Here is a 25056-nt window from a genome sequence, read left to right as displayed (position 1 = left end):
TTGATTGCAGCCCGGAGGCTCCGACCCTACTTTCAAGGGCACACCATAACGCTGCTCACCGACCAACCGATCAAGGCGATTCTGCACTGGGCGGATGCCTCCGGGAGGATGGCAAAATGGGCGATCGAGCTCACAGAATTCGACATCAACTATCGACCCAGGCCAGCAGTGAAGGCCCAGATATTGGCAGATTTCATAGTGGAGTGTACTATCCCAGAGGAGGCCAAACCTGAACAATGCAAAATTGACGGTCTAAAGTCCCGACCGAACTCCCCCAAAGAAGAGGCAGATCCCTCTGGGTGCCTTTGGGCCCTCTACATGGATGGGTCTTCCAATATGTCAGGCGCAGGCACGGGCCTGATCTTGATCAGTCCAGAGAGAGTCGTCGCGGAGTATGCTCTGCGCTTCGAGTTCTCCGCAACAAACAATGGAGCGGAATATGAAGCTCTGATCGCAGGACTGAGGATCGCCAAAGAGCTAGGGATAGATCGGCTCCAGATCCACAGCGACTCTCAACTAGTAGTTGGACAAGTCAATGGAAACTACGAAGCGCGGGAGGACAGCATGGCTAAATACCTTGAAAAGGTAAAGGAGCTCGTCTCCGCCTTCAGCAGCTTCAACATCAAACAGATTTCGAGGTTGGAAAATACCAGGGCCGACCTTGTCTCCAAGTTGGCAACGCTGGCTCTAGCCGAATTGCCCAAGGGCATTCTCTTTGAAGTTCTAAAGTGTCCGAGTACGGAAGAATCGTGGCCCGTGATGGAAATTGACCACAAGCCCAGCTGGATCGATCCACTGATAACCTATCTCAGAGACGGGTTCTCCCCAGGATGCAAAAGAGGCTCGAAAGCTCAGAAATCAAGCCTCCCGATACATCCTTTATGAGGGCAAGTTGTACAAGAGATCATACTCTTTGCCCCTTTTGAAATATCTCCGACCTTCGGAAGCTGACTACGCTTTGTGGGAGGTGCATGAAGGAATCTGCGAAAACCATTTGGGGGCTAGATCTTTATCCCACAAGTTGCTCCGCCAAGGATATTACTGACCGATGATACATCATGACTCGATTGAATACGTCAGAAAGTGTGATCGATGCCAGAGATATGCTAACATCCAGAGACAGCCCACCACCGAGCTTACACCCTTGAGTGCCCCATGGCCTTTTGCGCAATGGGGGATGGACATCCTTGGACCCTTTCCCGTGGCGTCGGGGCAGAGGAAGTTCCTCCTTGTAGCGATCGACTATTTCACCAAATGGGTTGAAGCCGAGCCACTAGCAAAAATCATAGAAGCAAAAGTGCAAGATTTCGTCTAGAAGTCAATCATATGCATGTTCGGTCTATCCAGGACCCTAATCACTGATAATGGGCGGCAATTCATGGGAGCAAGATTCACCGAATTCTGTGAAGATCTAAACATCTCCCACAACTTCACATCAGTAGCCCATCCTCAGGTGAACGGCGAAGCTGAGGTGACCAATAGAACCCTTCTGCAGGGGATCAAGACAAGGCTTGAAAAAGTGAAGGGAACTTGGGCAGACGAACTTTATCATGTGTTGTGGGCATATCGAACTACCCAAAGACTGCCCACAGGGGAGACCCCCTTTGCTTTGGCCTTCGGAATGGAGGTCGTCATCCCAATTAAGCTTAAACTACCGTCGGCACGAGTCGTGGCATTCGACAAACATCAAAATTCGCAAGGTCTTAAAGCCAACCTCGACTTGCTGGAAGAAAGGCGGGAGGTAGCTCTAGTTCGAATGGCAGCCTACAGACAAAAAGTCGCCCGCTATTATAACTCTCGGGTCAAGAATAAAGCCTTTAGAGTAGGAGATCTAGTGCTTCAACGAGCCACTGTCTCACAACCTCAGGATCGAGGGAAGCTCGTCCCAAACTGGGAAGGCCCGTATGAGGTCAAAGAAGTAGTCCGACCCAAAACTTATTACCTCAAGGAGCTCGGAGGAGCAGACCTCCTGCGACCATGGAGCTCGAAAAACTTACGAATGTATTACCGATAACTTTATTTTAAGTAAAAGTTGCATATCTACATGTCTCCCCTCTTGGCACTAGCTTATATCGACAGGGCAGTCAAAAAAACTATGTCGGAAGCAGGAGGGGAACTTCGTCTCGACAAAGTTGAAGGCCCGGTTCTCTTTAGACCGGATGGGGGGAGAGGCCCTACAACGCCTATATGCACCCCACAGCCCTGTTAGGGATAGGAGGAGAACCTCACCCTAACTCGAGCAAAGTCAAAGGCCCGATTCTCTTTAGACCGGATGGGGGGAGAGGCCCTGCAATGCCATATGCACCCCCACAGCCCTGTTAAGGACAGGAGGAGAACCTCGCCCTAACTTGAGTAAAGTCGAAGGCCCGATTCTCTTTAGATCGGATGGGGGGAGAGGCCCTGCAATGCCTATATGCGCCCCCACAGTCCTGTTAGGGACAGGAGGAGAACCTCACCCTAACTTGAGCAAAGTCGAAGGCCCAGTTCTCTTTAGACCGGATGGGGCGAGAGGCCCTGTAACGCCCATATGCACCCCCACAGCCCTGTTAGGGACAGGAGGAGAACCTCGTCCTAACTTGAGCAAAGTCGAAGGCCCGGTTCTCTTTAGACCGGATGGGGGGAAGGGCCCAGCAACGCCCATATGTGCCCCTACAGCCGCGTTAGAGATAAGAGGAGAACCTCATCCTAATCAGAGCTGAAACCTGTTACGCAGAAATAGGGAAAGAACCTCGTCCTGACATCAATTAAGGTCTGGTCATTCAAGACCAGACAAGAAAAAGGGGGACCTTTCCCAGCGGCCCCTTTGCAATAAAACTTCATCCGGACTCCTACGGGAGCCGGACTTCGCCCTCGACTTTGATCGAAGGAAGACTCCGTCTGGACTCCTACGGGAGCCGGACTTCGTCCCCAACTTCAACCGCTGGTAAGCTCCGTCCGGACTCCTACGGGAGCCAAATTTTGCCTCTAACTTCAATTGCAGGTAGACTCCATCCGGACTCCCACGGGAGCCGGACTTCGCCCCGACTTCACCTACGAGAGCCAGACTCCCGCAACTCCACTAAGAGCGGAGAGAAAAATCCCACTCGAAAAAGAAAAAAGGGGAGAGGGGTTAAAAGGAAAAGCGATGGACTACGTCAGCGACGAATGAAAAACAAACAGTGTCAAAGATGCAGAGAACCCTGTCTCAGTAAGGATTGAGGTTTTTATCAAGAACCCCAGCTTTCAAGGAAACTTTCAACACAAGCCCAGGATAAGACAACTTCCTCAGAGTGACGGAAGCTCAGACCTCCGAGCTCGAGCCCTGATGGGGGGCACTAAACCCGAGCGACCTCAGACGAATCTACGGCCATGGATGAAAAAGATGGGTCGATACGATGACAATCGCGTACCTCCGCACGATGCAAAGGCCGAAAAGAAGCTCGGCAAGCGACAATTCAACACATGAGTAAAAGAGGTAGCGGAAAATTTCCTTCTCATATTTTTCATCAAATATGCATTATAGAGCCATTAAGGTTGAAGAAAAAGGATAACTGAAAGGCGAGCCAGTGTGACAACTACCGGTAACCTACGGACGATGTCAAAAAAAAAAAAAGAAAAGAAGAGAAAAAGAAAGAAGGGAATACAACAATAACAATGGTAAAAGAAAGAAGTTCGGCAGACAACAATTCGACGCAAATTGCGGACGAAGTAATAAAATCTCCTTCTCATTTTTTGATTAACAAGATGTACGTTACAAGACCCGAAGGGCCAGAAAAGAAAACATTATTACAAGGCTCGGATACAAGGCTCGGAAGGGATACACCGGAGGCCACTTCAAGCTGTAGACTTCTCTTCCCGGTTCTGTCCTTCCCAGCCGTATTTTTCGGTGCGTGTGATAAACCTCTCAGCTCTCTCCTCCCGCCTCGTTCCGCTCCATCTCCGAAATCCCAACCCTAGGGGGAAAAGGATGGGATAGAATTCAGGGGGCAACAAAGGCAACGGCAACGGCGACGACGACCTGTTTCAAGAAGAACCGGAGTTACCCCGGAGGCAGTGATGGCGCCGGAGATATGCGCCACCACCGGGTGCTCCATGACAACTGCCGCCCTAGGTGTTCCGGCAAGGTCGGCATGTGCTACTTCCACCATCCCCACAATAAGTTTTACTGCCCACCATCGGCGCTGACCGCTTCTGGTCCCTCGGCTCCGACGACATCAAGGATCCCGCCATGGCTTGTGACGACAGCTCTGCCCCCTTGACCGGTGTCATCCCGTTCAGCTACTCCAAAATTCTCAGGCGGAATGCCTTCACCGGTTGTCCCCGTTATTAAATCCCTGTTGTTGAAGAAATTCTCCCTCGAGCCCCCTTTAAGGTGACGGGAACCCTCAGCGACAGTTTGACAATCAGAGAACTCGCAGATCGCTGTTCTCCTCCTCGCACTCTTCCTAGTCTGTGGCATCCTCTTGAGGTTGGCCTCCAGGGTGGAGGCCCCGATGGGAGAACCCCTCGGAGAGACTCGGGGAACTGAAGACGGCGGAGAGTCGGCGGAGATGGCAAAGACCGGCGTGAAGGATGCTCGGAGTCGGAAAGGGCACCGATGGAGTGACTGAGTGGCTAAGCTCTCAGGCGGAAGAAAGACGTCGACCCTCAGGCGAAGTGAAGCCCCTGGAGGAAAGGCGGAGGCTTAAAAAGGCAACGGAGCCTGGCGCAATTATGGTGGCAGGTGTCCCTAGGCCAACCAGTGCCCACCGCGTGTCCCACCCACCGCGGCCTAGGGTTGACCATTCGCGGACTTTCATGGCGTGACGCTTAGAATCACGTCCTGGTGGGAGTTTCGAAAAGACTCTTCGGGTCGCCCTAATCGAAAAAAGGCTCCAGCATACGCGCATTAAATGCCAAGATTTTCGAGGGCGATCGTGTGTAAAATTCAAGGAAACGACTTCGGCTGTGAAAATTTTCTGTACTTCCTCTGATCGAAACTCGAACTCGGAAGTAGGGGGACTGGTGTTGGATGTAAAATCCCCCCCAGCCGAAGTTCATGTTCGGAGTGACCCCTCGGGGATTCTACAAGAAGACTCCGTCGGACTCCTACGGGAGCCAGACTTCGCCCTCGACTCTGATCGAAAAAAGACTCCAACCGGACTCCTACAGGAGCCAGACTCCGTCTCTGACTTCAACTACAGGCAAGCTCCGTCCGAACTCCTACGGGAGTCAGACTCCGCCTCCAACTTCAACTGCAGGCAAGCTCCGTCCGGACTCCTACGGGAGCCAGACTCTGCCTCCAACTTCGGCTGCAAGCAGACTCCGTCCGGACTCCTACGGGAGCCAGACTTCGCCCTCGACTCTGATTGAAAGAAGACTCCGTCCGGACTCCTATGGGAGCCGGACTCCATCTCTGACTTCAACTGCAGGCAAGCTCCGTCTGGGCTCCTACGGGAGCCGGACTCCGTCTCTGACTTCAACTGCAGGCAAGCTCCGTCTGGACTCCTACGGGAGCCGGACTCCACCTCCAACTTCGACTGCAGGCAAACTCCGTCCGGACTCCTACGGGAGCCAGACTTCATCCTCGACTTCGAACGCTGGTAAGCTCCGTCCGGACTCCTGTGGAAGCCAGACTCCGTCTCCGACTCCAACTGCAGACAAGCTCCGTCCGGACTCCTACGGGAGCCGGACTTCATCCCTAATGTCGACTGCAGGAAGACCTCATCCGAGCTCCTACGGGAGCCAGACTTCACCTCCGACTCCAGCTACAGACTCCAACCGAACTTCAGCCGACAAGTCTGGACCCCCTGGCAGGCCGCAGTAATGGCCATGACTCTACTCCACTCCCTGCGGCAGATCCTGCGCGGCTCCATTACTCCCTGGCAGGCTGCAGTAACGGCCATGATTCTGCTCCACTCCCTACGGCGGATCCTGTGCGGTTTCACCACTCCCTGACGAGTCACGATAACGGACGCCGCTCCACTCCCCGCAACTGATTCCACGTGGCGAGCCATGGTGACAGCCACGACTCCACCCCATTACTCTTCATGATAAATTCCTCCTGACCCCATACGGCCCACTATGAGGCGATCATAAACAGTCGCTATCAACCCGCTGCTCCCCCAGTCTATAAAAGGGGACCCCAGATATGTTATTATCTAAGCTCTCATTTTTATCTAGAAACTTTGCTAAAATTTCCGTTCGAGCACTCCATTCTTGTTGAGGCAGAGAACTGACTTGAGCATCGGAGGGTCTTATCGGAGCAACCCCACCTCCGGTTTAGACTTCTTTTGCAGGTCCCGGCGGCGACCGCGACCCCCACAACTCCAGCTTCTCCGGTGCAGGCGGATTTTTGCACCAACAATATCATATAAAAAATTAATTAGATGCAAATATGAATACATAAGGATTAAATTTCTGATTAAAATCTATTTTGGTATAGTACTAAATTTTATTTGAATTCAGATCTAAATATTCATCAAAACAGATTCAATTTAAATCTAAAATAAGTCTCATTTCATAATCAAAATAATAATATTAAAATTTTATTAAAATAAATTTAAAATAAATTTTAATTCATGTTGTTATTCCAATAAAAATTCAATAGCAATAAAAATTTTATTATAATAAACTTATAACAACCTTAATCAACTATTGATTAAGATCATCTAATCTAACCAAAATCAGATCAAAAATTTTATTTAAATAGATTTAAATCAGATTTAATATCTAACATAAAATTTTAATTATATATAATATATAAATAATCTAAAAAAATTTAGTTATGCATGCATGAATCAAAGGCCTACTCTGATACTAATTGAAGGGAAGAAAAACTATTTCTCTTCGGATAGCCTAGATTGCATCTAAAAATATTTTACAAATCTATATGAATAAAGATTAAATTCTTACTTAGATAGCAGTGGAATAGGAGATCAAATCTTCAAAAATCTGAAATCAACCTTCACAGAGGCCTAGAAGTGCAGACCCTCTACTTTGCATGTACGTCAAATAACGCAGAAAAGTGGGATGAACTCCGATCAAATCATCTTTGCAATCCAACCAAATGAGGAGGAGAGGTGCTGGTATGATGCCTCACACCAACAAGAAAAACACTCAAGGTGGGCCCACAGTAAGGGAGAGAATGGGCAGTAATGATGGGGAGACGCCAAGGAAGGAAGGAGCTCCCTCTTCTCACTCCTCTCTCTCTCTTTTCTCTTCTCTCAATCTAATTTATTTCCTATGCATCCATAGGTAGAGACCGTTTCTATTTATAGATAATTCCATGACCTAATAAGCATAGGACTCCTAATTCAAATATATTTTAAATCAGTCCAATACTCATGAAAGAAGGACTCCTACATGAGATAGAATTAGAACCACATAAGGCACCCACAATGCATCCATTCCCACACCCACATGGGACGTCCACAACCAGCACCATACCACGTGCTGGTCAGCCCAAGAGAAAAGGAAATCCTAGTGCAAGTAGGATTTCTAGTATCTCATCCAAAATAAATTCGATTCGAACCTAATTCAAAGCTGGTTCGAAATAATTTTGAAAGATTGTCAATCCCAAACTCTTTAAGACTTTTGTACTAAATCTAACTTAAAATTTTAGACCCAATTAAGTCTAATTAATTCAGTTCTAATCTAAAATTAATTATCACTTAAATCTAATCTCTCATATGCTCTATGAATCATAGATCAAAAAACTGTTCATCCCCAGGATTGAACCTGAACCTCATGTGTAATACTAGCTAGATATAGTCAACTCTTTAATCCATTCGATCCATAACTTAATTCTCAATCAAGTTAACTTATATGTTCAATCAAGTCAAGTATTTTTAAATTGAACATATAAATATAGGTCAATATTTTCTTACGGTATCGGACTTGTGTGCATGACTCCATAGATTCAAATACTAAATCGATAGCATAGGAACTAATTTCTACACTAATCGAGATACCATCTAGTAATGGTTCTTGACGTTCAGATAAGTCGAAGTATCGTAAAAGAATATTTCAGAATCTATGCATATAGTTACCACATAATTCATCCTTTTGATCCTGAATGCTCAAGGATGGTCTCAAGTTAACTGTCAATCGAAATTGCTTCATCCATATTATCTTTCAACCTTTCAAATTTATCTCATGGATTACCTCGGTCAAGGTTTTACTAAATTAAAATATAGCTATACATCAACTCTAATAATTTAGAGGGTCAATCTCATTTTGATCCATACACAGATTTTGCAAGTACTTGACTGTATCCAGTAGCCTTCCATCACTGTATTAAAAATCCAGATAATCTGACACCAAAGCACAGTGAGTTACTTATAAGTCACTATGGTGATCTCAGGTCTGAGGGATATTTATATCCATATACTTCACGAGCAGCTCTTGACAATAGAATGCTCAGCAGGTGAGTTATTTGTTCAGTGATGATGTATTCCTACATCTTATCTGTATGCTATACCAATATCACCATACTCGTTGATTAAGAGGACAACCAATCCATATGACATACAACGATCTTCACTCGATAAACATCATCATCCTTAATGATGTATCATTTGGTCATGAACATGTTTGAGAACTATACGATAAATTCTTTCTTTATCATACACTAACATAGTTCTAAGGACTTCATCACAACATAAGAGTTTAAGGAAGATATTACTTTGTGATGAAAAATGTCAGAATATTTTTTATTCATTTATCAATAACTCATATACAAAGAGAAACTCAATCGTTACATGATTGATTTTATGACATAATTTCCAAGATAGAGCTGGATGCCTGAGATGATCTATCTGAGGAGCACATCCAGCCATCTGAGGACCTCCTCGAAGTCCCACTGAGGAAAGAGAACCCCAACCAGATAGTGAAGATCGACTCACACTTGGATGAGGTAACCAAGGCTCGACTAACCACACTTTTATAGGAAAATACGGACCTCTTTGCCTGATCAGCTACAGATATGCCTAGCATAGATCCAGAGGTGATGTCCCATCACCTAAAGGTGGATCTGACTTGTCGCTTGATAAAGTAGAAGAAGCAAAGCTTCACCCTGAAGTGCCAGAAGGCTGTATCTGAGGAAGTAGACAAGCTACTCAAGACTGACTTCAATAGAAAAGTAATGTACCCAGATTGGTTGGCAAATGTAGTCTTAATCAAGAAGATAAATAGAAAGTGGCATATGTGCATCAACTTCATCGATCTGAACAAATCCTATCCCAAAGATAGTTATCCGTTACCTCAGATCGACCAGCTGGTAGATGCTACTTCTGGGCATGAGCTCCTCAGCTTCATGGATGCCTTCACTAGTTATAACCAGATCTGGATGGCATCTGAAGATGAGGAGAAAATAATCTTTATCATTGATCATGGGCTTTTTTGTTATAGGATGATGCCTTTGGCCTAAAGAATCTCGAGGCTACCAATTAGCAGTTAGTGAATAAAATCTTTAAAGACCAACTTAGCCGCAATATGGAGGCATACGTGGATGACAGGCTGGTCAAGAGCTAAACTACTCCAGATCATATTGTTGACCTCTAGGAGACCTTCAACACCCTCCACTAATTTTGGATAAAGCTGAATCTAGTAAAGTGTGCTTTTGGAGTTACCACCAATAAATTCCTTGAGTTTATGATCTGGCAAAAAGGCATCGAGGTAAACCTCAAGAAGATTAAGGCAATTCTCAAGATGACGCCATCAAGAACTATTAAAGAAGTACAGTATCTCACCGGTAAGATCGCTTTGCTCAACCATTTTGTTTCCAAGTTGGCTGAGAGGTGTCTTTCTTTCTTCCAAATTCTCAAGCAGCTAAAAAACTTCTAATGGACTATCGAGTGCCAAAAGGCATTTGAAGAGTCAAAGCAATATCTTAGCTCTCCACCACTACTCGCAAAACCTCAATCGAATGAAGAGCTATTACTGTACCTCACCGTCTCTCTAGTGGTGATTAGTGCAGTCCTTGTTCAAGAAGAAGGATGGATTCAGAAGCCTATATATTACACTAGTAAAATCCTTCATGATGTAGAGACCAGATACTCCAAGCTGGAGAAGCTGATCTTTGCACTGATCATCACAGTGAGAAAACTTCAGCCTTATTTTCAAGCTCAGACCATTGTGCTGCCTACTGATCAGTCAATGAAGACCATTCTCCACCATCCAAATACCTCAAGATGGATTGCAAAGTGGGCTTTGGAGCTTTGGGAGTTGGATATGCAATACTATCCGAGGCCTTCCATTAAAGCTCAAGTACTGGCAGACTTCATCATGGAGTGCACCATCCCAAATGGACAAAGCTCAAAGGCTAGAGAAGGTCCAAAAGGTGGAGAGAGCTCAAAAGCTAGGAAAAGCTTGAGAAGCAAGAAAATGGATATGGAATCTAATCCTGAGGAGCTATGGACGCTGCATGCCGATGGCTCATCAAATGCATTTAGAGCAGAGGATGGGCTTATCTTAATCGATCCTAAAAGAGATATAGCGGGACATGCTCTGCACTTCCACTTCTCAGCTACTAATAATGAGGCAGAGTATGAAGCTCTGATTGCTAGCCTCAAAGTTGCAAGAGAAGTAGGGGCTCAACACCTGAAGGTCTTCAGTGACTCCCAATTGATTGTTGGGCATATCAAGGGTCGATACAAGACCCAAGAGGAGAATATAAAGAAACACCTTTAGAAGGTAAAGGATTTGACCTTAACCTTTTCGAGTTTTGATATTCAACAGGTCCCTAGAGCAGAAAATGCCAAGGCAAATGCACTATCGAAGCTTGCAACTTTACTGCCCGTCGACTTAGAAAAGGAGACCTACTTCTAGGTGTTAAAGATCTCGAGCCTCAAAGAGCCTCTTGTTGTCCAACAAGTTGATGAAGAACTCTGTTAGATCGATCCTCTGCTCAGATATTTAAGGTAAAATGAGTTACTGTCTGATCACAGAGAAGTTCAAAAGATAAAGAAGCAGTATGCTCGTTATGTTCTGTACGATGATAAAATGTACAATTGATCATTCTCTCTGCCTCTTTTGAAGTGTTTATGTCTTTTTGAAGTTGATTATGCAATACAGGAGGTCTACGAAGGAATCTGCGAAAGCCACTTGGGGGTTGATCCCTCTCTTATAAACTAATTTGGCAAGGCTACTACTAGCCCACTATACAGCAAGATGCAGGCAACTTCGTCAGAAAGTGCGATCGATACCAAAGAATTTTCAACATTCAGCATCAGTCGGCAATACTTCTAACTCCCATCAGCACCCCATGGTCATTTGCTCAGTGGAGGATGGACATCCTTGATCTTTTTCTCTCACATCAAGTCAGTGCAAATTTCTCTTAGTGGCCATCGACTATTTTACAAAATAGATCGAAGCTGAGCCTTTGGCCCACATAATAGAGGCAAGAGTAAAAGATTTCATTTGAAAATCTATTATCTGTCATTATGGTCTTTTCAGAGTGCTGATCACAGACAATGACAGATAATTTAGTGGTGCTTAACTTAAAAAATTCTACAGAGAATATAGAATAGAGCACCGCTCCAACTCGGTAGGCCATCCATAAGCAAATAGAGAGGTGAAGGTAACCAACAGAACTCTCCTGTAGGGCTTGAAGGACAAATTAGACCAGACTAGGGGGTCATAGATAGATGAGCTTATCATATACTGTGGGCTTATCGAACCACTCAAAAGATCCCAACTAGCGAGACTCCCTTCAATCTAGCATTTGGGACTGAAGCGGTCATACCTATGGAATTTGAGCTCCCATCCCTCAAAGTGGAGGAGTATAATGAAGATACCAACTCAGTGTGGCTCCGGGCTAAGCTCGACCTGATCGAAGAAAGCAGGGAGCATGCCGCTATGAGAATGGCTGCCTTTCGTCAGAGGGTGGTCAGATTCTACAATGCTTGAGTCAAGACCAAAGAGTTTCAAGTTGGCGACGTGATATTACGACAAGCTAAAGTTTCACAGCTCACTGAATAGAAGAAACTATCACACAATTGGCAAGATTCTTATCAAATGGATGAGGTAGTACATCCTGCTAGATCTATCGGTTAAAGCAACTCGATGGAACTCCACTCCCTAGGCCATGGAATTCGACCAACCTACATATGTATCATCAATGATATTGTAATATCTTGCCCTTATTATATATATAAATTTTTAGGTTTATCAATTTATATTTGTCTATAAAAGTTGCACGAAAAGCTTAAACTCCGATCCTACGAGCTCTACAAAGGTTTTTTTAATCAAAATTATTCTTACCGAAGTTCTTCTGGTTGGAGCCGAGCTTCCAAGGATTCTTTTGATCGAAATCATGTTTAATGAATGAAGGCTAGCCTAAAAAAATCTTCAAGAGCTAACCAAAAGGACTCTCAGTTTGCAATAATTGGCCTTTGATCAGCCTATCACATCAACGAGCGAGCAAAAATGCCGCTCGCATCATCGAGCAGAGCAAAAATATCACTCGTGTCAATAAATAAAGTAAAAACATCGCTCACATCAATAAGTAGAGTAAAAATACCGCTCGCGTCAACGAGCAGAGTAGAAATACCGCTTGCATCAATGAGCTGAGCAAAAATACCGCTCGCATCAAGGAACAAAGCAAAAATACCACTCGTGTCAACGAGCAGAGCAAAAATACCGCTCGCACTAACAAGAGCAGAGCTCAAATCAGTGCTCTCAAATAATTATCTCAGATCAGCATACATGGATGATTGCCTTTGATCGGCTTAAATCTCAACGGCCTTTGATCGGTCCTAATTCAAAATCGACCTAGTTACTGTTGGAGTTTCTTTACTTGAAACATTCCTACTTTCTACGATCAGAACTAAGTTCATGGCAAAGCTTAATATCTTAAGTTAGTTCGTGCTGAATAAAAGTGCACAATCACAAATAAAAAGTAGAGGATATGAAGAAAAAACAAACTTCATTTCTTCAAAAATTTTTACAACGACCTCAAAAGATCCAAGTACAAAAGAAAAAAAGATAAAGGCCTACAAGATAGCATCGGGAGCAGAGGCATTCATCGTGGGTATGTCGACTGTAGTGGATTCTTAGAGTTCATCCAAAAAATTTAGATTTAATTCTGGATACTTGACAGCAACCTTGCCCTGGACCAGTTGCTTCCCACCGGTGTAGGCATCAGTGAAAAACTCAATCATCTCATCCTCGTACTCTATTGATGCTCGAAAGTCTACAACAGCCCTTGAGGCGGCCTCTACTATCTTCTTCTCTGCTACCTTGGCTGCAATTTTACTCTTCTCCAATTGGGCTTCAAGCTCCCTTATTCTCCCTTACAGTCGAAAATTCTCTTCGATAGCTCCTCTCAGGGCCGCTTCGGCATCTTCAGCCCTCCTTTTAGCCACATCAGCCCTCATGGAGGCCTCTCCAACCTCCCTTACAGCCTTGTCTTTGGTGCCCTTGAGCGTCTCAGCATTGGCTTAGTGCTTCCTCACTTCAGTCAAAAGATCATGGCAGCTCTTCATATATCCATTCAGATAATGGACGAGCTATCAAGAGAAATCTCTTATCAGTGCACATGATAAATGTATGTTTAAAGTAAACAAAACTACAGAAGCTTTAATTTATCCAGATGAAGCTCTCCATAGCTTTTCTCCTCACCTCCCTATGCGGCTCGACCAGCAGCTTGGTTGCATCAGCTAGGAGGAGCATCCCGATGAATAGCTCATGCGCCAGCGGATAGTCCTCTAAGATCGAAGCCTTGAGCCTTAGGATAGCTGGCGCGGCCCCAGAAGTCCTAGCCTCATTGGCTGGCTCATCTTCTGAAGAGAGTGTGATGATAGGAGGAGCCGATAAGCTTGAAATTGTCTCCTCGAGGGCCGGTAGGCTCAAAACTGCCTCCTCAAGGGCTCGACTTGTTTGGCTTCTTTGATCTCCATCAGAAATCGATGAAGTCAAGCCAGATTGAATCCTCATGACTCTGAAGTCATCGGCACGAGGAGGCCAAGACCCTTTGGCCCAGGAACTAACAACAGCGTGAGATGCCTGATCTTGATACGGATGCTTCGTCCACCCACAGGTTCAGCTACCCTCTTTCTATGGGCCTTCTTCTCCACCTTTTTGGATAAATCCAAGCCCATCTCTGCAACCAAGGCAACCAAATGGTTAGCATAAGGGTAAAGTGAAAATTGAAGAACACATGGCACTGAGGCATGTGACCTATGCACACCTTGAGGAGTGGCTTGGCTGATGTCGGTGTTGAACAGTGTCTGTGCCGACAAAAGCTCCTTCAGTGTTCGGATCTTGAAGTTACATGGGGCTTCCATCTCCTGCCTCTGGTGTTGACCCAACAAAGATTCTTTTAGCACGGCCTCTTGGGTTCATCCCAAGCGACAAATCCTTAGTCCTCGCCAGACATCTGAGAGACGAAGAGAAATCGCTCCTTCTAGCCATGGATAGTGGTAGAAGCATCTTGTATCAATGGATGGACATTCTTCTTCCTTCATATCGACATGTACTACCATCTACATGAATCGGGATGCCTCTTGAGGCTGTAGAAAGGAAAAAAAAGTTCTTGAGGCTGTAGAAAGAAAAAAAAAGTACGATGTTGGGATCAATCCTAGTTAACATGCACGCTACGGTAAAATTGCAGATATACCACCATGAGGTTGGGACTATCGAACATGGCAACATCTCAAGATATTGGAGGAGAGCTATAAAGAAGGGATGGAGAGGAAGCCTCAGTCCATCCCGAAAGCATTCCTCATAGAGACTCATCCAGCCTGGGGGAGGTTGGTAGACTCGGTCATTCGATCTTGAGATTTTCAGTTGAAACTTCAGGGAGATTTGAAATTACTCATGAAGCAATACCACATCCCGCTCCGTTAGCTTGGACTGGAATCTCAGTGGGGCAAAATCTAAGTCTCTAAAGGCCATTCTCCTTGCAGGAAGAGTTTTGGAAGCAAAGAAGGGTTCTGAAAGCAAAGGACGAAGGAGAAAGAAAACCTACAATGAAAGAAAATAGGGACGACTGGAAACCCTAAAAGCCTGTGCTTAGTCTTGTCTGAGGTCTTAAATAGACCCAGGGTTCAAATCATCTCCAAGCGATACTTCTTTTCAAAGCATTAATTATTGATGTGAATCGATAGAGCTTGAACAGATACTCAATGTGTGGTAACCAGTGATGGGATATTACCCTACCGTCGATATGGTAGTTAATGTCAATAATAGGCAAATCATACTTTATGCCACTTTCAAAGAGACATGCGAAGACGTGTGATGGTATCTACCACGTGGAGGTTATTTGAACTCCAATTCTTTTAACACCTACACAACAGGTATGAATTATATAGCTTGGATTACAGCCCAGATTATAGCTCGAGCCATGCTTTGCTCAAAAAATATTGCTCAGGTCATGTATTTGCTAAATTATAGCTCAGATTGTATTTTATGATTTAATTACGGCTAAGTCTTAGCTAATACAGATCAGAACTTGGCCAATATAGCTCAGAATGTGATTTGCACTAATCCATTTAAACACGGTGAATATTATCAATAAAAATTAATTTCATTCATTCACATCTAAAATAGGCTACATCGTCTGGATTATAAAAAAAATGAAAGAAAAATACTTCACTGCCCTAGAGCATCGTCGGAGCGACTTGCTTCAGTGCAACCTTCTTCATCACTGGTAGCTTCTTTAGTCTGGACGGTTGCATCAACCTTATTAGCTTTAGTAGAGTAATGAGATGCTCTTACAAAATTCTCTGTGCTATCTGCTGTCACGGCCTTCAAACTTTCATCTAAAAAGTTGACTTGTAGAAGCTCGACACTATCAGCAGGGAGATGTGCCTAAGCCATCATTTTACACCTTTCAATGCCCGCAGAGAATACCATCTTGCAAGCCTGATTTATGATTTCGGCTTCTCTTTTTGTCAATTGACCTTTCCTTCTTTCAGCATTCGTAGTCAGAAGCTCCTGATCTACGAGTTGGCACCAGAGGAGATCTTGGCTCTCTTTTCTCCTTTAGCTTCTTCTTCAAGTGCTTCGCTTCTGACGAAGCCTACTAAAGTTCAGCATATGGCCTCGGAGACACCTGGATCCCTTTGGAAGCAAAGCCCTCACCCCTCTGAGGTGTTTTCTCCTTGCAGCTTGCTCTTTCTGAAATCCTGACCCTCTTAACTGAGCTTCTACTGGGACTCCTTCGAGGATGAACCTCAGAGGAAGTATAATCTCGACCCCTTTTTTCTCTGAGTGTCTTCCTCAGGCGCTCTACGTCATCACGGGTTCAACGGTAATCTCTTTCAACCTCAAACCTCTACCTCTCGAGGTCTTTGATCTTCTTTTTAGCCTTAGATCTCTATCATTCGAGATCTTCAATTCTCTTCTTAGCTCTCTTCAGGTCATTGTCCCGATGGTCAATCATCTCTCGAGCTTCTTGGAGAGCCTTTTCAGAGGAGTTGGCTTCTTTAACCAACTTGGCATTAGCCGATCTCTCTCGTACCAAGAGATATTTCATCAAATCTATTTCCTCCCTCGCTACTGTAAGTTCCAATGCTGATGCATCAGAGGTGGAGCCAATAAAATTGGCTAGATAATGCCCAACCTGTATATATTTATATAAAGCTGTTAGATGATACAAGTTGTAGAAGACTTAAAGAAAAAATTTGAAAACCTCCTACCTGGGCGAGAAATCTCAGGGCACCCTTCATCCACTGTTGAGCTCCTTGTTCATCCAGGTACTGCCTCTCAATAGGAGAGAGGAAGTCTCTCAGAAACACCATCACAGACTTGAGATTCTCCACTGTGGATGGAGCAGAAGTCGTTGATTGCGAAGGTCTTGTTCGAGTGACTGCTAGGGAAGGGCACTGGATTGGAAGCGTCTGCTTCGAAGACTCCCCGACCTCCATCGTTATCATCGAAACTTCCTCAAGATGGCCGGCTATGTCCGTCATTGGCGTCTTCTCCACCAATCTCTCCTCTGTCTGAATCTCCTTTAGTGGAGTTTTTCCCATAGCTTCCAATGGAGAAACCATGGACTCGGTGATCAAAAGAGGATCCTCATCCCTCACGACCGTGATAGTTGATCCAGTGGTCGGAACCCTCATATTGCCACCCACTGGGACTAGAGGGCCAATGGATGGAACTTTGGCTTGCTTCTTCCTAGCTAATACCAATTCAAACTTTCTCAAGTGCTCTGGATGCATCATCGCCGAGAGTTGCAATGAAAATCTGGAGTGAAAAAGCCTTGCAATCATCTTCTTTGTACACCTAAAGGGCAATTTTAAAAGAAGGCAAAGGTGAAGATAAAAAACCATCACTAAAAAAATTAAATTCTCGAGAAAATCACCTGCTACGTCATCCCATCGGTCACGACCATTCACGGCATACTTCCATATGTCAAGCTGATGTCATCAACTTTAAATGCTGGAGGTATACATGAAAGCGCGAGAGTGCGCATCCCCAAATCCGAGGTATGATTTTTGAGGTACTCTTTTTATTTAATTATCAGACTCAGGAGTAGAAGGGTAGTATTATGATGGTACTATAGATATCTCGGATCTGTATGTTATCAAGGTATACCTCAGACCGTCGAGTTATTGCTATGGTTGCCGACCTAAGCATAGAGCTGAGGTATGCGGAGCCGAGCTATCTACATCCTATTTGCTGCATAGTCGGTTCAGCATATGAGCTGCCTCTGTTACCTCGACCAACGAGTCTCATGACACGTGCAACAGCTGTCCACCCTAAGTGGATAAGCTTAGAGGTAACCACCTTCCCTAATTTCATAGGAGCAATTAAGGGCTAAAATATCTTGCCCGCAATGGTATGTTTAATGACCGTGCAATCTCGAGATTGCATAATTTCACAGCTATTCAATCAGTTGTTCGATGATATTTTATATAAACAATCAAAGCTCCAAGGACCGAGGTATACAATCTCTCTCAAAAAATCCATTGTTGCTCCTTTGTTCTCTGATTTCTGATTTGAACATCGGAGGATCCTCACCGAAGTAAAAATCTCTGACTCGAATTTATTTTGCAGGTCGCTCCAGCATCCCTGCGCAAGGCTCAGTCACCCACCTTCCGACCTCCACAAGAATGAGCAGCAATAAACATTATGAATATTGTTATCCTTTTCTTAATTCTCAAGTTCATCTCTTTTACATGCTTCACATTCATTTCGAATGTGTTGCACTAATTCATCTGATTTTAGAGACCTTTTTTTATGCTTTAAATATTGTTAGTAGTTTTTCCATGAAAGTAGAAGCTTACCAATAATTTTAAAATTTTGAAAAATCTTCAAAAATGGTTCATCCGCATTAGCACATTCACACGCAATGTTGTTCAAAGCATTTATTTGCTCAATAATAGGTTTTGAATCAACTGTAATACCCCAACCCTACCACAAAAAAAAGGATTTTGCATAGATTTTAAAGCATTCAAAAAATTAAAAAAAAAGTTTTGGCCAGCATGCGCATAGGGTGGAAGGAATTGGACTCACAGTGGGAGTCCTCTTCCATATGGTCTCCCGATGGAGACGGAAACTGGAGAGGACTCGAACTCCTCCACTGGTCTTTTTTAAAAGGGGGCATCGAGCCTCCTTTCGAACCCCATAGTTCGGTCACCGTTCATCACCGGAAGGAGGCCCACCTTCCTCCTTTTCTCTTTTTGAGATTTTCATGGAGTTCGTCGGAATTAAGGCCTTAGCTTATCGAAAAACGGGTAGGGTCTCTCTCTATCTTTCTCCTCATCTTCCTCAGCTCGTGGGTGTTGGGACTCTGACCGACAATCGTCGGATTTTGTCGAAATAGGGGTTTGATCAAATCCTCTATTTTATTCTGATTTTTCACGTGTTTTTCCTTGATTCTTCGACACCATTTGATGTCGTTGAGCATTGATCGGCGATCATCGGTTGCACTGCCATAGGCCCCATTATCTATGATAGTTACCGCTGGCCTTGAGCTCCTTTGCTTGGGGAATAGAATGGGATGGGAGATCCCCTGTTCCACCCAAATGAATGAGGAAGAAGAAAGAAGAAAGAAAAAGGAAAAAAAAAAGAAGAAAAAGAAAAGAAAGAAAAAGATTTTCTCTCTCTTTTCTCTCTCCTCTCTTTACTCTCTTTCTCTCCCTAGTCTTTCTCTCTATATTCTCTCTCTAGAAATTTTTCTCTCTAAATTGTTTCTCTCTCCTAAGATTTTCTAGAACTTAGAGAAGATTGATGATTAGTTTGAATGACCCTAGTAAAAGATCCTGATCCATGGTTGTTGGGCAACATACCAGCACCCAACTTGACTAGACTATGAACCACTAGATTTGATCATCCATAATTTTATTAAATCATCTGTGTCATAATTCAATCATGTTTTGATGAAAATCATCTTGTTTGAACCAATCAAGATATCAGATTATGTCACCTAATCGATCGGTTGCATCTTATTAATTCTCTCTCCTTTGACTTTCTCTCACCACTTAATTTATGAACTCAATAAATGACTTTCGATCCTATTATTTTGGATCCAAGTTAATTTGATAGCCAAACTCTAAACCATCTTGTCAATCGGAGATCATATCCGCACTATTTGAGTCCTTATATCTTGATTGACTTTGATTGGATGAATTTACTCGATTGAATTGATCCTAGATTTATCAATCGAAATATTGACCTCTACTTTGATTCTTATCAAAGACTATTGAATTGATCATCTTTGATCTCTATTGAACCATCTATATCCTAATTAGATCTTAATCGGATGAATTAGATAATCAGACCAATTCAGATCATTGAATACGACTATCCATCAATCTTATCTTTCTTACTTGTTTATATCTTTCTAATTGTTGGATTTGATCATGTATAGGATTGTAGATTTTTAGTAATGGAATACTACGATATGATCTATGAACTGAAGATTTTAAAAAAAAATTTCTAGAATTATACGGATTTATTGGAATGCATATGAGGTAAGTAATGCTTCACTTTTTTTAGATTTTTTAATAAATTATAGTATATTTTCTTGATATGATTTATGAAAAGATGTATGAATTTGATAAATGATATTTTGTTATAGAAAGTATCTTATTTTGAAATATTATAATGAAGCATGATTCGACATATTGATTTTGTTATACATTATATTGATTGATTTCGATACCACATGATTATATGTCTTTCTATCAAATAAGAATAAAAATATGATTTATGAAGAATCTTGATTCAAGAATGATATGAATTGACAATCTGACAATGTAAAAGATCCTGTCAATGAAGGCTAATATGTTGACAATTGATTTGTTTTGAAAGTTTATGTTGCCAGCGAGATCAATGATTTCGAAGGACTTTGCTACTAGATGATTCACAACTTATCATAAGACGATATACGGTATTATGATTCTATCATAGAAAAAATATAATCATAGCCATAGTTGATAAAAAGAACTTGAAAATAAAAAAAATTGAATTCTTGAAAGAAACTTAATTTTTGAAAAGGAATTGAACTTGGCATGAACTATATTTTAATAATGTTGCATAATTAAAATTAATTTCAAATTGATAAACTCTATATGCTTATTTTCTATAAATAATTTATTTATTTTATTGTCCGATTTAATTTAGTTGAAGTGAACATTGTTTGATGGGCTATCTAGCTCATTACTTCTTATTTTTTTATTTTTACAAATCTCGAAAAACTAAGATAATATAGATTATGTGTAGAAAAATAATTAAAAGCAAACCTCGATACTTTTATTTTAAATTAAAATTCTTATTGAATTTGATGTAAGATCTATTGAATATTATTGAATTTATTGAGATATTAAAGTTGAAATTTAAATTGATAAGTTTTGAACTTAAATTATTAATTAATTATTCTGCTGTTGCTTTATGATAGTATGATAAGATGTCTTGCATGCTTATGGAAAGAGTTTTCTATGAGTATGCGGCAGTTGCCGCGATTTCTAGCTTGCGATCTCAGATCGAAGGTGTGATATCAACCATCTTAAAATCAATATATTTTTTAATGAAAAAGAATGATTTCCAGCATCCTCATTAACATATCTTTGTTAGAGTGCATTCCACAACTCTAGAGCTATAAAACACGTTGAATAAATCATTGGTTATAGTATTGAGAAGAGTGTAGTGATATTTGTAGTCATCTTCTAGCAACTTTCTTTATTTCTCGATGCATTCTCCATTGCTTCTTTCTCCTTATGGATACAGCACGGCCAACACATGGGCAACTCTAGTAAAGATGAGATGAAAATAAAACTTCATCACCCATCTCTTATAGTTTAGCCCATCAAGCCTTTCAAGCCCCTCTATTTCTATAGTTTGGATCTTGATGGCCATAGAATCTATTTGAAACATCACTTTCTTTAAATTATTATGTTGGGTCGAAGATAAATAAAAAAATATGATAGAAGAAAAGAACATAGTTGGATAAGACACTTTCAAGAAGCTTTTCTAAAAAATAATGATTTTTTCTCTTTTAGGTAGAAAAGGACTCTTGAAAATCCTATCCCGAAAATATAATACCCAAAGGTGATGTGAGATTGCATTTTTTAATCACCTTTATTCAAGAACCCACATCCAAAAAGATAAAGCATAGAAAAGATTTAAAAAAAAAAAGTATAGATCCGAATAAGAAAGCAAGTTGACTCTTGATTTCAGATGTTCCGTAGATTTATAAGGATCCAAATATCACATAACTTCAGAAGCAATGTAATAAAAGGTGCATATTATTCTTTTCAAGAAAGATACAATTCTACAAAACTTTTAAACGTTGTAAACTTTTAAACGTTGTAACTACCCAAGAGTTTTAAAAAACTAAAACTTTAGGTAACATATATCTTATCACAAATACAACACTTAAACAGAGTTTTATCTGTTTAAAATTTTTATTACTAGAAAATATATTAATGGCACGACATGCACCGTTGTTGGCTTAACATCCCCACTCCTCCAAAGCATCTGCTTTATAACCCGACCAACAAGGGACACAAAATTGAAAGAATGGTGTGAAATAAGCCGGAGGTATAACTGGAAAACTGCACTGCAAACTCTCTGGCTTCAGAATAAGCGGTCTCTCCAACAACTGAAGTATTAGAATAGCTGACTTTAGATTCCTCATCCATGGCTGGATGTGCTGGCGGTGGTTTTGCTACATTGAGTTTTTGAATCTTTACAGATTGAGGGTCAAGAGACTGAGAAACTATACAGAATGGTTATCATGAACACTGCCATCATAAAAATTGTATTTGACGCTTCAATGGTTTCCTCCTCATTTTGGCACCCAGGGAGGTCACACGATAGAAAGTGGGTTTCTGTAAAACGTATCGATTCATTTCTTCCCACCTGGGATGAAAGGAATAGCCATGGAATAGATGGATCAAGAGTCGAGGGGGCGTTGATCTTGGAAGAAAATTGCCAGAAGTTGTAGCAACAAAGAATGCCTTTTTGGATGATAATATGCAACAACTCAAAGTGATATGTACTAGGAAAGAATGAAAATTGTCTCCTCGACAATGAGAAAAGGAACGAAAAAACAGATCTCTAGCCACTGCAAGTTTCTTTCATATAAAAATGGAGAAGGAACAGACTGCACCCACTGCATGAAAATGCCCCAAAACTGTGAGTATCGGCTTCCTTTCATATAGCCTTTGACGTTGCATACTTCAATTGTGCCACTTTCACCCGAAGATTGGCCTTGCTTCCTTGATGGCATGTCCTACTTACCAGTCAAGGTCTAAGCTTTTATCTCAGTACAATTTTTCAATAGTTAGATCCCTCTATTAGCAATAAGAATCCCAGTGTGATAGGAATATGATCACTTGCCAAGCAAACAAATCAAACGGCACTGTTGAAATTTTAATCTGTTTGATTGTATAGGTCCCCAAGCTGTTTACATACTCCATTTTTTGAGATGTTCATGCATGCTTGACCATTTTTCTGTGGATTAAAATGATAGTGGTTCTTGGATAATGCCATCATATTCCATTTTCATTTGCATAGCTATCACACTCAACATAGAATAAATCTCTGTTGATTGGGGATGAACCTTATCATGAGCAATAAATATGTGTAGACCTTTCTCCACCTCAATCTCACTAAAGCCAGGAGCTTTCTTCACTCCTCTCTTTTCCATTGCTTCGCGCATTGTCCTGGCCTCTTCCCACCGCCTTGCAATGGCATAAACATTTGACAAGCCAATGTACCTTCCATCATGTTCCGGCTCCAATTCGACGAGCCTCTTTCCCACAATCTCCCCTAGGTGCACCCAACCATGGGTCTGACACCCACTAAGCAGAGCACCTAAAACAGAAGCACTCGGTTCAATGGGCATTGTGCTGACGAACTCATATGCCTCCTCCATACGGCCCGCTCGACAAAGAACATCAACCATGCAAGCATAATGCTCAACCTGCGGTGTCATGCCTCGGGCTTTGAGGGATCTAAAGAAAGCCCAAGCATCATCCACCAAGCCTCCATGAGCACAAGAGCTCAACAACCCCAAATGCGTTATCTCATCTGGTGAGATGCCCGCCCTCTGCATTTCTCTGAACATCTCTGCAGACTCTGCGCCCAACCCATGCATTGCAAGCCCCCCAATCACCGCATTCCACATCAACACATCTGTCTTCTGTGCCGGAACGGCATGAAACACTTCAAGAGCCTCATGTATCGATCCACATTTGGCATACATGTCAATCAAGGAAGTCAACAGCTCTGGACTTGAGCGTAAGCCATTTTCCTCTAAATGACGGTGCATCTTCCTCCCTTTATCAAGGGCCCCTAAATGCGCACAGGCGCACAACACGCTCACCATGGTGACCTCATTGGCTTTTGGCCCACCTGCCTGAGCTTGCATCGTCTCGAACAGGGCGAGCGCCTCTCTGTACTCCCCACCTTTCACATACCCATCAATCAGAGCGCTCCAAGACACCACATCCCTCTCCGGCATACAATCAAACGCCTCCCTCGCAGCACTTAAATTTCCACACTTTGCATAGCCATCAACCAGAGTATTCCATGACACGGTATTTGGTTGGGAAATTCCATCGAACACTCTCCGGCCAGACATTATATCATCGCAAGATGCATACAGGTGAATCAATGAATTCTGGACGAAGAGATCGAATTCCAGTCCATTCTTCGCAATGTGGGCATGGATGGACAGCCCAAGACGGAGGGAGGACAGGCGGGCGCAGGACTTAGCGAGAAAGGGGAAGGTGAGGTGATCCGGTGAGACCCCGGCACGAAGCATCTGGGTATAGAGAGAAATGGAGCAGTTCGGGTTCTTGGATTTGGAGAAGCCTCGGATGAGGGTGTTATAGATGAAGATGGTTGGGGCGGGAAGCGTTCGGAAGACACGGCAGGAGTAGTCGATGTCTCCGGAGTCGGATACGGCGGAGAAGAGGAGGAGTTTGGAGACGAGGAAGTTGTCACCGGAGAGGCCGTGGGTGGTGATTTGGGCGTGGATTCGCTTCAGCTCGCTCATAGACTTGCACCGCTCGAGGAGGAAGACGAAGGACTGGTTGAGATGGGGTGACTTGGTGAAGGGCACTGGTAGCATTTGGGGGTTTGGAAGAGCGTTTCATGGTCTCGGCGTAAACAGCACGTTCACAGAAAAGCCAGTATCTAGGGTAGGGTAGGGCTGGAATTGGACGCTTGAGGTCTATCAGACCGAATTGATTTTGAGTTGGATTTCAGACCGGACTTGGCTCTATAAGGCCTATTTGCATTCCGGGACGAGGCATATATTTGGTCCAACCCAGACCTGGATCCGAGCGTAAATTCTAATTCGATAAAATCCCTCTTCCTCCAACATACATCACCGACGCATCTTCTATCAAAAAATATACTGACGAAAAAAAGATGGAAGAAGTGGCCTACAATGACACGGGAAAAGCCAGCGATGCAGAGACAGACTGAGATAGAAGACTCGAGGGTGAAAAAAAAGACAGACCCTGAGAGAGAGAGGCGACTCAGAGGTAGGCAAGACCAACAAGAAGCTTGTCGAGGAGAGAGTCGATGGGGTAGGAGAGAGAGGCAAAGGCATCGAAGGGGTGGCAGAAGGGATCGATGACGCGATAGAAGCAGTAGACAAGCACCGAGATAGAAAAGACAAGTGGAAGGAGG

The 25056-nt window shown here is 43.1% G+C and overlaps 2 protein-coding genes across 2 annotated transcripts; one reads left to right on the top strand and one right to left on the bottom strand.

Moving 5' to 3' along the window:
* Nucleotides 1–4035: 4035 nt before the first annotated feature.
* Nucleotides 4036–10788, top strand: LOC140857350 (uncharacterized). The gene is made up of 3 exons (XM_073256138.1): nt 4036–4098; nt 9826–10566; nt 10699–10788. The coding sequence occupies exons 1-3, from the start codon at nt 4036–4038 to the stop codon at nt 10786–10788; spliced, it is 894 nt and encodes a 297-aa protein (XP_073112239.1).
* An 11005-nt stretch (nt 10789–21793) lies between these two features.
* Nucleotides 21794–24985, bottom strand: LOC105042766 (pentatricopeptide repeat-containing protein At5g08305). The gene has a single exon (XM_010920085.4). The coding sequence runs from the start codon at nt 24488–24490 to the stop codon at nt 22874–22876; it is 1617 nt and encodes a 538-aa protein (XP_010918387.2). The 5' UTR covers nt 24491–24985; the 3' UTR covers nt 21794–22873.
* Between the last annotated feature and the right edge of the window lie 71 nt (nt 24986–25056).

Source organism: Elaeis guineensis, chromosome 4 (assembly GCF_000442705.2).
Source record: "Elaeis guineensis isolate ETL-2024a chromosome 4, EG11, whole genome shotgun sequence".
NCBI lineage: Eukaryota > Viridiplantae > Streptophyta > Magnoliopsida > Arecales > Arecaceae > Elaeis > Elaeis guineensis.
This window is presented reverse-complemented; position numbering and strand designations above follow the sequence as displayed.